The following is a 14,479-nucleotide window of genomic DNA, read 5'->3' on the forward strand; positions in this document are numbered from 1 at the left end:
CACTACCCCAGCTGTTTCAGCCAGAGGCCCCAGCTGACCACGTCTATGCCTCCCACACACAGAGAGTGAGCTCAGACAGCTTATGAGACTCAACCCAAGCGGCTCACTCGGTAGACCGGAGACAGACAGAGGAGTCCAACCCACCGACCAGGGTCCCTCACAGCAGCACCACCTCCCGAACCCAGAACTACCTCAAGGGCAAACACGCATGAGCAAGTCTGCATTTGAACCAGCTGTGTCTGCTCCTGTATGCAGCAACCTAAGAGCCAGGTTAAAAGTCACGGCCATTCCGCAACCCAGCAGACAAGGAAGGGTCCGGGTGTGAACGGATCTCTCTCTCCAACTGCCCCCCCGCCCCCCCCCAAGACCTGGCACCCTCCACCTCCCCAGGTGGGAAGGGAGACGGCCACACAGCCGCAGCTCTGCATGCCGCACCCAAAGCCAGAACATGGGAGACGGAAGGTCGACTTACTTGAAGGCGTCCGCTTCACGCCAGCCGCCGAGTCAGGCTTTTTCTGCTGCCCGCTCGGAGCCTTGCCTTTGCCCATGACGCCATTGGAGGCCATGGGGGGCTTCTTACCCTTCGACTGTGGAAATAAACACATGGGAGAGTGAGAAACAAGCGAACACCTCTGGGTTTTTTGCAGTCAGCTGTTTCAGTCTCTGACTCTTTCAAATGTGGCGCACACAGAAAAGAAGTACAGGCGTTTGGTAGACGCCGGTCTGGCTTCCCAGCCCTGGAAGGCTGTGAACTTCCCAGAGCGCCTCAGAAGGTGCTAGCACCGAGGTTCAGAGCAAACGGAACCCTAGGATGTCCTCAGCTGGAGTGCGCCAAAGTCACCCGTTTCTACCGGGAGGTGGCACACGCCAATCAAGACACTGGCACAGACTGTGGGTTTCTGAGGGCACTGAGCCGAGGTTACCGACAGTCCGCTTCCAGGGATAGCCAGCTGTTACTGGGCAGGAATGGTCTCTGGGGCAGGAGCAGAGCGTGCGCACTTAAGTCTTCAGCTCCCAGGCCTTTCTACTGACATCCTAACTGGATAAACAACTACCGTTCGATTCACCCACGGGGTCTGAGGAAGGAAGCAGAAGCCAAATACAGAAACAGTATGGACCACAGTTTAGCTCACTGCAGGGTTTTAGAGCGATTCAACGTCCCCCTGCCTCTCTGATGGCTGCATTCCGCTCAAGTGATGTGTGCGCACCTTAGCTGGGCCACGGATCCAGTTAGACGGCCAAGGCTGGCAGTACACGTCCGGCCCAGGCTCCTCCATACGCACATTTCTTACTGCTGGGAGCCTGGGTTTGCGGGAGGTCAGGGTGGGGGCTTCAAATTCCCACTCCATCATTTAGGAAGTGTTGAGCACTTCACGAACGCTTTCTGAGCCCGCGTGCTCATTTGAAAACGTAAAGACACGGATGCCACCCACGGGGCTCCTAAAAAGCTTAGATGACACAGCGCCCACACCTAGAGCGCCGGTACGGCAGGTGTGTGTTGAGTGTAGCGGGCCCACTGAACGGCCAAATGGGGCCATGGAGACTGAAGGAAAGCGACTAGCAAATGTGCCGCCCACTTGAAAGTAACGTGAATAAAAACGAAACACAAACAAGCCACATGTCAAGCGATTCCAAACGAATCAGGGGACACTGATACGATAAGATACGATATTTTGTCCCATTGTTTTTACCAAAGTGAACTCCAATACCAATAAAAAGACAGGTCAATACCTTCGCCTAGTAAGTGAAGCATGTGACCTGTGAGGCTTTTCACCTAAGTAAGCGCTCATAAATAAGCATCAGGGGCTTCCCTGGTAGCTCAGCTGCTAAAGAATCCGCCTGCAATGTGGAAGACCTGGGTTCGATCCCAGGGTTGAGAAGATCCCCTGGAGAAGGGAAAGGCTACCCACTCCAGTATTCTGGCCTGGAGAGTTCCATGGACTGTACAGCCCACGGGGTCGCAAACAGTCGGAAACAGCTGAGTGACTTTCACATCGCTTTCACTCATAAAGTACTTATGTTTGAAGATGCACTGGCCTGGGCCCTCAGGCTCGCTGAATCAGCATCTCCAGCTATTGTTAGAAATAAAACACAAAAATCTTCCTACGTAACTTTGATGAAAAGAGCGGGTTTGGAAGAACCACTGTGTACTATCACACTCTGAAATTCTAGGATCTTACTTGGCATTCACCATTTTCTCAAGATTACCCCCAAAACTGGAGGGAAAACAAAATAATTTAAAACGTGGTCCTGTGCTTTATGTTTATAGAGTATTCTTCAGGTACCACTTGATCTTAGTTTAAATGCATGCAAACACAAAATTAATATTTACACTGAAACATCACGGTTTGCCACAAATATCAGGTGTGGGATGGACAATCGCTCAATATCAAGATTCCTGACCATTCAGTGATAATCCAAGAGCCTTACTGCCTACTCCATTTTAGGGAGTATACTCCTATCCTCATGATGGGCGCCTACTGTAATCCTGGGATTAATCCTGCTTAAAGGTCTGAAAGCAGTTGCCAGTGGAGCCCACCCAAGTACATGCAACAAAAACACAGGAAAGGAACCCGCAGCTCAAAAATCCAAAAACTTACCACCCCATCCTCTCTAACTCTTTGCCTTTAATCACCATAACTCACAGAATTCCCTGGGGAACTTTGAATGGAGAGAGAGGCAGGCACAGGCAAAAGATAAGCAGCACGCAACCGCGGGCTAGCAGTTGCTGCTTAGTCAGTAAGTCGTGTCCGACTCTTTGCGACCCCACGGACCGTAGCCCGCCAGGCTCCTCTGTCCGTGGGATTCTCCAGGCAAGAATACTAGAGTGGGTGGCCATTTCCTTCTCCAAGGGGATCTTCCCCACCCAGGGATTGAATCCAGGTCTCCTGCATTGCAGGCAGGTTCTTGACCTCTGAGTCACCAGGGCAGCCCCCTGAACTAGTCAGGCTGGTACGTAACATGGTTAAAGCTCTGCGTTTCTTGTGACCCGTCCCTGGGTGGCCGGACGCCGAGGGCACTTGCAGGTCGCACTCTAGTTGAGGGGAAGACTGCGCTCTACCCCTGATGGGGCTCACTGACCGCGAGCTGGCGGATGCTCTGTCGCCGCCAGGCCCTGCAGGAGAAGCGTGACTGAGAGATTCTAGGAGACGACAGAATGGGGGTGCTGTACCTGTGAGCTGAGCCCGAGAGACGCCCTCCCCACGGAAGAGGTGTTAGTGACAGACGGGGAGGAGGGCAGCCCGGAGGAGGCGGGGTGTTTGTAGTGGTTACAGGATAGCCTGTCAGGAGACGGCCTAGCAGCCTTCCTGTCAGCGGGAGGGTAGCGAGCAAAGATTTTCGGAGACGGCAAGTTATCGTACAGGACGGCGTTATCATAGAGCACCTCTTCTCCCAGGCCTCGGCCGCGGGGAGCGGGAACGTCGTCCTCGGGGCCCCACTGGAACACACACAGCGCGTCGTTAGTTGGTGCCCCGGCCGCAGGAAGCAGAGCACATTGAGATGTTATTAGCAAGCACCCCAGAACACGTATGCATGCCCCACATTGTCAGTAACACACAGACACACACACACACAGACACACACACAACTAGGTGAACCGATTCAGAAGAGCTTTTCTACCTTTGGGGACTTAAGATATCTTTTCTCCTTAAATTGTTCCCAGGGTTATTGGCTAATGATATTTTCGTTTTGTTTTGTTTGTTAAAGCTCGGGGGGAAATGAAAAAACAAGACTGACATGTCTTTAAAGAACCGGGTTTTGGAAGTCCTGATCTAGGAAGCAGAAACAACGTGATTTAAGGAAAAGGATGCTGAACTGGGGTCCATCCGGAGATCAGGGGCTCTGGTTCTCCTGAGAAAATGTGTTAACTTCTTGATCAGAGACGTGTTAATACGTCCTTCATCACCTGAGCATTGCTGACGGGAGATGTATCAATATTCACTTACACAACAGATTACCGGTGATAGGTGTTGGTTTCTAAAAAAAGTCCCCTGGTCAATAGTGAGTTTAAGATCCCAGAAAAGCACTTTATCTTATTTCACAGTAAAACTGATGTATGATGCACGGAATTCTGCCAGGAATTTTACAAAGTAGGGGAAACTAAGGTATGGAGCTCAGGAGGAGCTGTAGGAGGCAGAGCCGGAGCAAAGAGCCGTGCCCGTAACTACCCGGCCCTCAGCGTCTGCACCTCAGGCTCCCCCCAGGCCAGGAAGGGCTGGGCACAGAACACCCGCGGACCCTTCCAAGCTTGCCAGGCGGGCTTCGGGATGTAGGCTCTGCGGGTCACATGACTGCCAGCATCACCCGCATCCCATACTTGGTTAGGCCTGAAGAAAGTGCAACGGCCAAAATCACAAGCTGTTACAAGAAAGAAGTCAAATCAGCATAGAAAATAGGATGCTTCAAACTATTAATTGATACAATGGCATTACTTCAGTGGAAAACCTTTATACAAAGGATTAAAATAGCTACAAGCCACTTTAGAACACGGACATTAAAGTATAAATTAAAACCCAAACTCACAACCACAGCCAAATTCTTTTAAGTTTTAAAGGTCTTTATAAATTGCTTTGCATTTAAAAAAAGAGAGAGAGAGAGAAAATATTAATTCATGTACTATACTTATTTTAGTCTATTTTTATATCCTGGCAGAGTTCCTTTCTGCCAGAATGCAATTACAGCCTTTTGTTATAAAAATAGAGAAGGCTTAAAATTTCACTGTAGGAATGTTTTTGTTCCGCTCCAGTCACTTCGGTGCGTCTATTTTTGTGTGCTGGGGACCCATCTATAATCTAAAAATAACAATACATGCAGATAAACACGGATGTGAGTGTTTCATAATGACAGCCTAGCATATATTTGTCCCAGGTTATTAAAATGGTCTAGACGGGGCCATCCTCTTCCTAAAATACCAAAGGATTAGGTCACATGGAAAGCAAACTCCACAGCACCTGCAGGTTAAAAGTGCGTGCGCGCCTGTCAGGAGATCCTTTTCGAGATGCACTTTCATCTAGGCCTCGGGGAGAGCGTGAAGGGAAAGAATTACTGAAACTGAAACGCTGCTAAAACGCCAGGTGTTGTGGCTCCAAAGCGTGAACTTTGTCAAACTGAGGAGTGAGGGCGCCTCCAAAACAGAGGGCCCGGTCACAGCGCCCAGGAAGGGGTGCGGCAGTCTAAAGAGAGGCCTGAACTCCAAGGAAGCCCTTACGCAAGGGAGCCAGACGCCTGCACGCACGCCGCTCCTTCGCTCACACCGCCCGCCCAGTGCCACGCGCGCAGGAGCGCCTCCTCGGTGCAGTCTTGGAGCCAGCAGCTTCTCAGCTCTGGGCCAGCGGGAGCTGTGCCCATTCCTGGGGTGCCCGAACCTGCGTGGCATTAACTGGAACGAGAGGGCCCAGGCGGGCATCTGCGGAGGTCCTGGCTTTCTCTACACTCCTCCGCCCACCACGCACCCTGGGAGAAACCCCTCTGGGGGCAAGGTTCACAAGGGGGCCTTCAGGCAGCGAGACAGAGGCAGGGTTGCGTGTTCTCAAAACATCTGGGGCTGAGGCCAAAGGCTCAGAGGAGCAGACTGTCCCACGTGGTTGGTTCTACGATGGCAGGGGAGGCTCCCCCAAGACTAGCAAGTGGACCCCGAGAGCCGAGCCGCCTGGGGAAGGGCCCAGTGCCTGGCCTGGGACCTGCTCCTGTGGGGCAGTCCCCAAGCTCCTGGGTCCCACTCTGCAGGGCAGGTGGCTACAGCCACAGCGTGCACCAGAGCCCCTCCAGTCCTGGAGACCCCAGCTGAAGGTGGAGTGGAGATGCGGGGCAAAGGGGCGAATGGCCAGGGCTGATGGGTGGGACAGCACTTGTGACCCAGCCACCCTGGACTCAGGCTGGACTCCCTAATTTTGGGCTCTGCAGCTGGGACGGGATCTCCAAGCCTGCCCGTACCCTGACACCCCTGACCTAACAAGGGACCCCTTTCATCTCAATCCACACTCGAACATGGCCTTGCAGGCCAGGCCAGTCGGCTGGCTTCTCCTCCACCGATGGGAGTCCCAGCTACTCGGAGGCCAGCTACCCTGAGGATGCAGGAAGGTGTCCGGAGCCAGCGATTCGGTCATTACCCTGTGGCAACGTCTCCCTTCTGGAGATTTCTGATGGTGTTCGGCTAACAGCGTTGACGCAAATGGTAAACTGGCTTCTGATGCCAATGACCCTCGTGTTCACACATGGATTAAGGCAAACAGGGTGTCAAACACAAGAGAGATGGGGTGTAATTTTCATCCTGCCTCTCTCGTTTAGGCCGAAAGAAGGGGAAGTCACAGGGACCTGTGGAGCCTGCCTTCCAGCACAGCCGACCCCCAGCTCTGCCTGCCACACTCACCGAGCCGCTGATGCAGGGAACGTCATCGTAGTGAAGCGCTGTCCCGCTGGGGTGCGCGTAGCCATTGGAGGTGCTCCCCACGTAGGGGTTAGTGGACAGAACACGCCGGTTCATGAAGCTGAAAGAGAGGAAGCGGGTTACAACCCTCCGGTGGATGACCGAGCCTCCGGGAGCACTGACGGGTGCCTGGGTTCTGTCCGGGGCTGCGGGTGGAGAAACGTCAGGACCCGGGCAGGACCAGGGGTTCTACAGCCATCAAGGCGGACCCTCACCTGCAGGATGGGACGTCACCTGTACCTGGGACTGCAGCACAGATAGGGGACGAGCCTGCTGGGGACTTGGAAAGCGGCCCTGCACACGCCTGGTGTGCCACAAATAACCCGGCGTTCAGCAGTTTATAGCAGGGGCTCAGCCTGCTTCTGCCCATAACGCTTGACCGGAACACCTTTATTTACCGGGACCGTTCACTGATAAGCTGTCAGTGTCTCTTTTTTTTTCCACATGCCTTTTTCATGAGCCTGGTAATTCTGGAAGGCAGAGACCATCTGGCCTGCAAAACCGAAGTATCTCTTCTCCGGCTCTTCTCAGGGCAAGTTCATGGACCTTGTTTTAGAAGTACCTTAGAGCGTCCATCCCACAGCCTTTCTTGAGCTTTGCTCCCTCCTTGAGTGTTTGTTCCCTCCCCTCTGCCCTCCCCACCCTGAACTTCTGGGAGCCTGAGGGCGGCCACCCCCAGCCCTCGGGAGGCAGGGCAGGCCATGTCACCGTGGTGGCTCCGAGACCCACATGAGTGCTGGTAACCTGCGAGGCTCCAAGCGCCAAGCCCACTCCCCACGCCCCCCACCCCTCCTGCTCTTCACCCCAGCTCCCAGCGGCTCTCTGCCTGCAGCTGAGACCCCTCTTTCCCGACCACCCCAGGGAAACAGCGTCCCCTTCCCCCTCTGCACCTCCCTGCTGTCCCTGCTCCTTCCTACCACTAATCATCCCCTGACACGTGACACGGGGATGTCCGCCTTCCCCACCGGAGCCTCAGCTTCAGGAGGACACGGCCTCTCCCAGCTCTGTTCCTCATGGGCCGGGGTGGCAGCCAGCAGGTAAAAGCTGCTCAACAAATATGAATGAAGGAAGCAGGGGAGGAAGGCATGGGTGAACGGTCTGCTCGTGGTACAAGTGAAAAACCTCCGTGCCCAGGGAGGAATTACCCTAGAGATTTTCCGATTTTCCCAACTGGAAAATCTAAGACAGCCTGAAATTTAAAACAAAACAAAACAAAATCTGTTTTTTCGAATTTTGCTTTTTCTTGGGATCTTACATTTCTACGGTAACTAGATGAATTTAAAAAACAGGCAAATGAGCAAAGCTGCGGGCAGTAAGTGGGAAGGGGAGACCTGCCTCTCAGACATTTGCGACAAAGCTGCCCTGGGATTCCTGGCTCCTGAGAGAATGAGAGGAAGGGGCTTCAGCATCGGCCCTGGGGGTAAACCTGCATTCCCCACGGGAAGGTGGCTTGGGTCCAGTGCTGCCCTCTGCTGGGAGAACACAGAATGCACAGCGAGTCCCACCTGGGACACACAGCCATCTCACAAAGTGACTCTTTTCCTGATACAAAAATGCATATGATTGTTCTGTATTAAAATACTTTAACATATATTTAGGAAAAGGTGCAGGAGACATGGGTTCAAGCCCTGGGTCAGAAAGATCCCCTGGAGAAGGAAGTGGCAACCCACCCCAGTATTCTGGAAATCCCGTGGACAGAAGGCCCTGGCAGGCTACAGTCCATGGGGTTGCAAAAGGGGCGGATGGGACTTAGCGACGAAATAACGACAATGTACAGGAAAGACAGAATACAAGAAAGACAGGTTTGATTTGCTTTCAGATACACATTTAATGTTTTCTGGTTTAAATACCCCATTAGAGGGTATTTTGGGGGTGAAGGATTGGTGATGAGAGGCACGCCATAGGATGACCACCCCAGCCCCACTGGCTGCCTGTGGCCCGACATGATCCAATGCCCGTGAGCACTACAGGGCTGTTCCTTGCTCTGAGACAGACGCCCTACCCAGGGGCTGTCTCCGGCCTGGTCTGTGTCTCCGTGCTCTGGCACTGGGCACAGATGCCAGGAGGGAGCATGGACCACGAGGGGTGGGGCAGAAGCTTGCTCACTAGGAACAGACACCAGCAGGTCACTTCTGAACCACAGGACCTAACGGGAGGTCACAGACACACAGGATGTCCTGTCCCAGCTGGAAGAGATCTTGGCCACCAGCCAGGCTGCCCGTTATCTCTCAGACAGGGACTTGGGCCCCCCAGCTAGGTCTCTGGGATCCAAGACCAAATACGAGGTCCCTCACCTTTTGACCAGACACTGTTCCTGCAATCCATTGTTGGCTACATAGAAACAAAAATGAGACACGAGGCCACGTGCCACCTGTTAACCCAAAACCTAAGACACAGAAATACATGTGCCTGCTCAGGCGCTTCAGCTGTGTCCACATCTTTGTGACCCCGTGGACTGGAGCCCGCCAGGATCCTCTGCCACGGGGATTCTGCAGGCAAGAATCCTGGAGGGAGTTGCCATGCCCTCCTCCAGGGAATCTTCCTGACCCAGGGACGGAACCCACGTCTCCTGCATTTGCAGGCCAGTTCTTTACCACTAGCGCCACCCGGGAAAGATATATATCAGTTCAGTTCAGTTCAGTTCAGTTCAGTAGCTCAGTTGTGTCTGACTCTTTGCAACCCCATGAATCGCAGCACGCCAGGCCTCCCTGTCCATCACCAACTCCCAGAGTTCACTCAGACTCACGTCCATCGAGTCCGTGATGCCATCCAGTCATCTTATCCTCTGTTGTCCCCTTCTCCTCCTGCCCCAATCCCTCCCAGCATCAGAGTCTTTTCCAATGAGTCAGCTCTTCGCATGAGGTGGCCAAAGTACTAGAGTTTCAGCTTTAGCATCATTCCTTCCAAAGAAATCCCAGGACTGATCTCCTTCAGAATGGACTGGTTGGATCTCCTTGCAGTCCAAGGGACTCTCAAGAGTCTTCTCCAACTCCACAGTTCAAAAGCATCAATTCTTCGGCGCTCAGCCTTCTTCACAGTCCAACTCTCACATCCATACATGACCACAGGAAAAACCAGAGCCTTGACTAGACGGACCTTTGTTGGCAAAGCAATGTCTCTGCTTTTCAATATGCTATCTAGGTTGGTCATCACTTTTCTTCCAAGGAGTAAGTATCTTTTAATTTCATGGCTGCAGTCACCGTCTGCAGTGATTTTGGAGCCCCCCAAAATAAAGTCTGACACTGTTTCCACTGTTTCCCCATCTATTTCCCATGAAGTGATGGGACCGGATGCCATGATCTTCGTTTTCTGAACGTTGAGCTCTAAGCCAGCTTTTCCGCTCTCCTCTTTCACTCTCATCAGGAGGCTCTTTGGCTCCCCTTCCCTCTCTGCCGTGAGGAATGTCACCAGCTGAAGCACTTTTAAGTGCCCGCTTCTGGGGCCCCAGGCACAGTCACCTTGCTGTACGGCCACTGCCACCGCCCGTCTCCAGAATGGATCGTCTTCTCACACTGACATAACTCTTTCACGGCTCGCCTGCATTTTGGAATCAGACCTCCCGGGACTCGGCTGGGAGGCTGGCTAGCGGTGGCGCTTCCCTGCCACTCTGCCTGCCCCCTTCTCTGTGTCCACACTGGTCCACAGCTCCTAGCATCGCCCGTGCTGCCTCAGCCCTCTTCGGGGCTCCTACCCAGCATGACTGGAAACGAGTTCCAGCAGGAACTTTCAGAGCATCTGCCTTCTATCATCCTATAGATCATGTCTTATTTAAAAGCAGCCCACAGAAAGGCATGCTTCGACTCTTCATTGTTACTAATACTCTTCAACAGCCCACATTTTCTAGGAGATCTGACACTATGGCCTTTTCCCAAAATATACCATTGTCCTTTCTCCAGACATAATTAATGCCCAGAAAATTCCCCTAATGACCTCGAAAAGATTCGCTAACTGGCTGCCAATTACATACAGGCAGAAATTAATCAAAGATTATTTATTACACTGGCAGGCTACCATATTTTATATTTTGAACACAATTTCCCTGTTGAATCTCTTCTCTCTCAATTGTTACAGAAGGTTTAACAGAAAACTAATAAATAAAAATAAACTTCTTTGCTAAGTGATAGCTCCAATAAAGATTTCAATGGGGCGGCAAAGAGCCTTGCAGCCATAAACTTGTGCATATTTTTAATAAATCCATTTTCAAAATTGCAATCTATGTTCCTTTTCCAAAAATGTGACCTTCTCATATATGGTTCAGATGAATATTCCACTCATCTGGGTCCTGGGGGAAATATTGTTCATCAAGGTTTCTCTTAAATGTTGTCAGTCTGCTTATTATTGTTGAAGTTACATGTAGACTCATGAGAGGCTTTTTGAAACTAATAACGTCCAGATGGTACAGTTAACAACCATGAACTCCGTTCTTTGATGTCACTCTAGATGTGCAGATTTTGCAAAACTGGACTTAAGGATATTACGTTTCTTTAGAAACTACTTTAAATGTGCTTTATTTACTACACAATTAGGAGACTCACTGTAATTTACTTCAGTTCAGTTCAGTTCAGTTCAGTCGCTCAGTTGTGTCCGACTCGTTGCGACCCCATGAATCGCAGCACGCCAGGCCTCCCTGTCCATCACCAACTCCCAGAGTTCACTCAGACTCACGTCCATCGAGTCCGTGATGCCATCCAGCCATCTCATCCTCAGTCGTCCCCTTCTCCTCCTGCCTCCAATCCCTCCCAGCATCAGTCTTTTCCAATGAGTCAACTCTTCGCATGAGGTGGCCAAAGTACTAGAGTTTCAGCTTTAGCATCATTCCTTCCAAAGAAATCCCAGGGTTGATCTCCTTCAGAATGGACTGGTTGGATCTCCTTGCAGTCCAAGGAACTCTCAAGAGTCTTCTCCAACACCACACTTCAAAAGCATCACTTCTTCGGTGCTCAGCTTTCTTCACAGTCCAACTCTCACATCCATACATGACCACAGGAAAAACTACAGCCTTGACTAAACGGACCTTAGTCGGCAAAGTAATGTCTCTGCTTTCGAATATGCTATCTAGGTTGGTCATAACTTTCCTTCCAAGGAGTAAGCGTCTTTTAATTTCATGGCTGCAATCACCATCTGCAGTGATTTTGGAGCCCAAAAAATAAAGTCTGACACTGTTTCCACTGTTTCCCCATCTATTTGCCAGGAAGTGATGGGACCAGATGCCATGATCTTTGTTTTGTGAATGTTGAGCTTGAAACCAACTTTTTCACTCTCCTCTTTCACTTTCCTCAAGAGGCTCTTTAGCTCCTCTTCACTTTCTGCCATAAGGGTGGTGTCATCTGCATATCTGAGGTTATTAATATTTCTCCCGGCAATCTTGATTCCAGCTTGCGCTTCTTCCAGCCCAGCCTTTCTCATGATGTACTCTGCATAGAAGTTAAATAAGCAAGGTGACAATATACAGCCTTGACGCACTCCTTTTCCTATTTGGAACCAGTCTCTTGTTCCATGTCCAGTTCTAACTGTTGCTTCCTAACCTGCATATAGATTTCTCAAGAGGCAGGTCAGGTGGTCTGGTATTTCCATCTCTTTCAGAATTTTCCACAGTTTCTTGTGATCCACACAGTCAAAGGTTTGGCATAGTCAATAAAGCAGAAATAGATGTTTTTCTGGAACTCTCTTGCTTTTTCCATGATCCAGTGGATGTTGGCAATTTGATCTCTGGTTCCTCTGCCTTTTCTAAAACCACCTTGAACATCTGGAAGTTCACAATTCACGTACTAGCCAAGCATTAAGTTAACATTCATGCCACAACCCCATTCAAGATTGCTCCAGTCGCCCACAAACACCACTCGTGTGGAAAAGTTAGATGGCGGTGTTGATGTTAAAGAGACAAATAGTGCGAACATCTGCGTTTACCTTCTTCCTACGCAAAGGACTGCAGAGTCTTCGAGGGCTCGGTTGGGCTTGTCAAGTGTTGTTGGTATGTTTATCGTCACCTGTTGATCATACAACTCCATCACCTGCTCTGTTTCAATCCGCCTCCCTCAAGCCCCAGTCCAGATTCTCCGAGGACGAGAGAGACGGAAGCAGGAATTTGGGGATCAGAGCTACGAGAGCCTCAAGTTTCAGATATCACGTTACCTAAACTCTGTGTTCTACAAAAAGAAGCTAGACACTGACAGGTTAGGAAGGACATGCTCAAACCTTTCCGTTTAGTACCTGCTGCAGCAGGTCAGAACCCAGGTCCCTTCCTCCTGGCCCGGTGCTCCTTCTGGAGTAACCTCACAGGGCATCACTTTACATAAAGGACCCAGCAAACTCCTGCTGCGCGCAACCACGTCCACTGGTTCCAGGACCGCCCTGCTGCTTTTGCCCGACTGTGGGGAGCTGAGCATGGTAACAAAGCGGGGTGGTCGTACTGGGGAACACTTTCTGCAAAGCTGAAAGTGCCCGCTGACTTGCCCTTCACAGAAAAGGGTGCCCGACCCCTGCTCTGCACGGCACAAAACAGAAACCAGCTGTGTTTTCCTTTTGCAGACATGTTCCGGCAGACGAGCAGTCCTCCTGCGTCTTAAGTCTCTACACCATGTTCCACCCTACTGAAGACTGAAGGGCTTCGGTTTACGTGGGCGCTCACTATTGTGGCTGTTTACGTGGGCGCTCACTATCGAGGCTGTTTACGTGGGCACTCACTATCAAGGTGGTTTACGTGGGCGCTCACTATCGAGGCTGTTTACGTGGGCGCTCACTATCGAGGCTGTTTACATGGGTGCTCACTATCAAGGCTGACGACACTTGCAACCGAAACTCAGGAATGTGTTCGCCTTTATTCGTTCAAAAGTAACAGGAGTAAATCCACTGTATTTCAACATATTTTTATGAACGTTAACGATACCTTTTTAAAATTTTTTAAAAATGAGAAAAATGGTACTGTTTGATATGCTTGTAAATCTATCCCATGTCTGGCTCGGTGGAAGACAATGAATTATCAAACTTGTTTCTGCGCTCAGTCAGTTGCAATATGTTCTTTTGGTTGAAGTAGGCGAAGAAAATCCAGCCTCCTACAGATATTTAGTTGGAAAAGTGAGGTGTATTTTTAACAGCTTTTCCAGGTCATGGAAGATATTCCTTGATGCTACACCAAAACTCAACGAGTGCTAATTTCTTAATGATTAGTTGCCATGTAGAGTCTGAAACTGTATCCATGAACTTGCTTGTCCGCTTTGGCATGGATACCCATTCATTTATCTTGCTTGTGGGAGGGATCTGTGACCTGCGCATGACTGATGCAGACCTTCGAAATGCACACACTTCATTACACAATACCAAAAATCACACTTAACATCACCACCAACGTTATCACAAAAGTCTGAGTACTGGGAAGGCGTCGGCTCAGAGTGGAAGATGGAGCGCTCCGAGAGTTCTCAATTCTCAGTGAAAGTTCAACTCCATTGCAGGCAACAAACACTGCCAAGCCATCGTCCCTTGTGATGAGAGGCTCACTTGGTCCATTTTTGAAAAAGTGTCTGCAAATGCCTACATCTGAATAACAATAGTTCATCTGTGAATTGTTCTTTCCGGTAAAAATGAAAAAAAAAAATGGTGGTGGGATGGGGAGGAGCTAGTTGAGTTAGTAACTCAGTCTCATAACAGCGTTTCGTCAAGACAACAGAGAGTTCAGTCAATAAAGCGCTTTGTGTGTCCTGCCTGCCACGTCTCATAGATGTCAAAAAGACATGGACCCAAGAGAGTTAATAAAAAATATCTACTCTCTGGCCCTTCACAGAAACAGGAACAGTTTCAGTGCTTGACCACGGACATCTCACATGAACCCAGCGCCTTCTTTTGCTATAAAGGCATGGTGGTGACCACGGTCACAGCACCTTGTTAAGCGACCACTTAAGATGGTACCAAGGCACCTGCCAACTTACCCCCCTGCCCCTGCTTCCTTCTGCATCGCTGATGCAGAAGCAAAGAAGAACAATAATTTCTTAGCGTCATTATGGGAACAGTTTTGACCTTTGGGACTGCCTAAAAAGGGTTTTGAACACCCACAGGGGT

General features: G+C 50.5%; 1 protein-coding gene across 2 annotated transcripts in view; it reads right to left on the minus strand.

Annotated features, from left to right (window-relative positions):
* The window catches only part of AFAP1 (actin filament associated protein 1), a 150,052-nt gene that overhangs the window by 14,164 nt on the left and 121,409 nt on the right, over nt 1–14,479 (minus strand). Inside the window, exons 12-14 of one of the 2 annotated variants that reach the window (XM_069594800.1) lie at nt 6,371–6,488; nt 3,173–3,439; nt 473–587 (exon numbers count right to left, since the gene is read on the minus strand). In XM_069594800.1, the coding sequence (XP_069450901.1) occupies nt 473–587; nt 3,173–3,439; nt 6,371–6,488 (500 nt within the window). The remainder of the gene's footprint in view (nt 1–472; nt 588–3,172; nt 3,440–6,370; nt 6,489–14,479) is intronic. The other variant, XM_069594799.1, reaches the window with a different exon arrangement.

This window comes from Ovis canadensis, chromosome 6 (assembly GCF_042477335.2).
Source record: "Ovis canadensis isolate MfBH-ARS-UI-01 breed Bighorn chromosome 6, ARS-UI_OviCan_v2, whole genome shotgun sequence".
In the NCBI taxonomy this organism is placed as follows: Eukaryota; Metazoa; Chordata; class Mammalia; order Artiodactyla; family Bovidae; genus Ovis; species Ovis canadensis.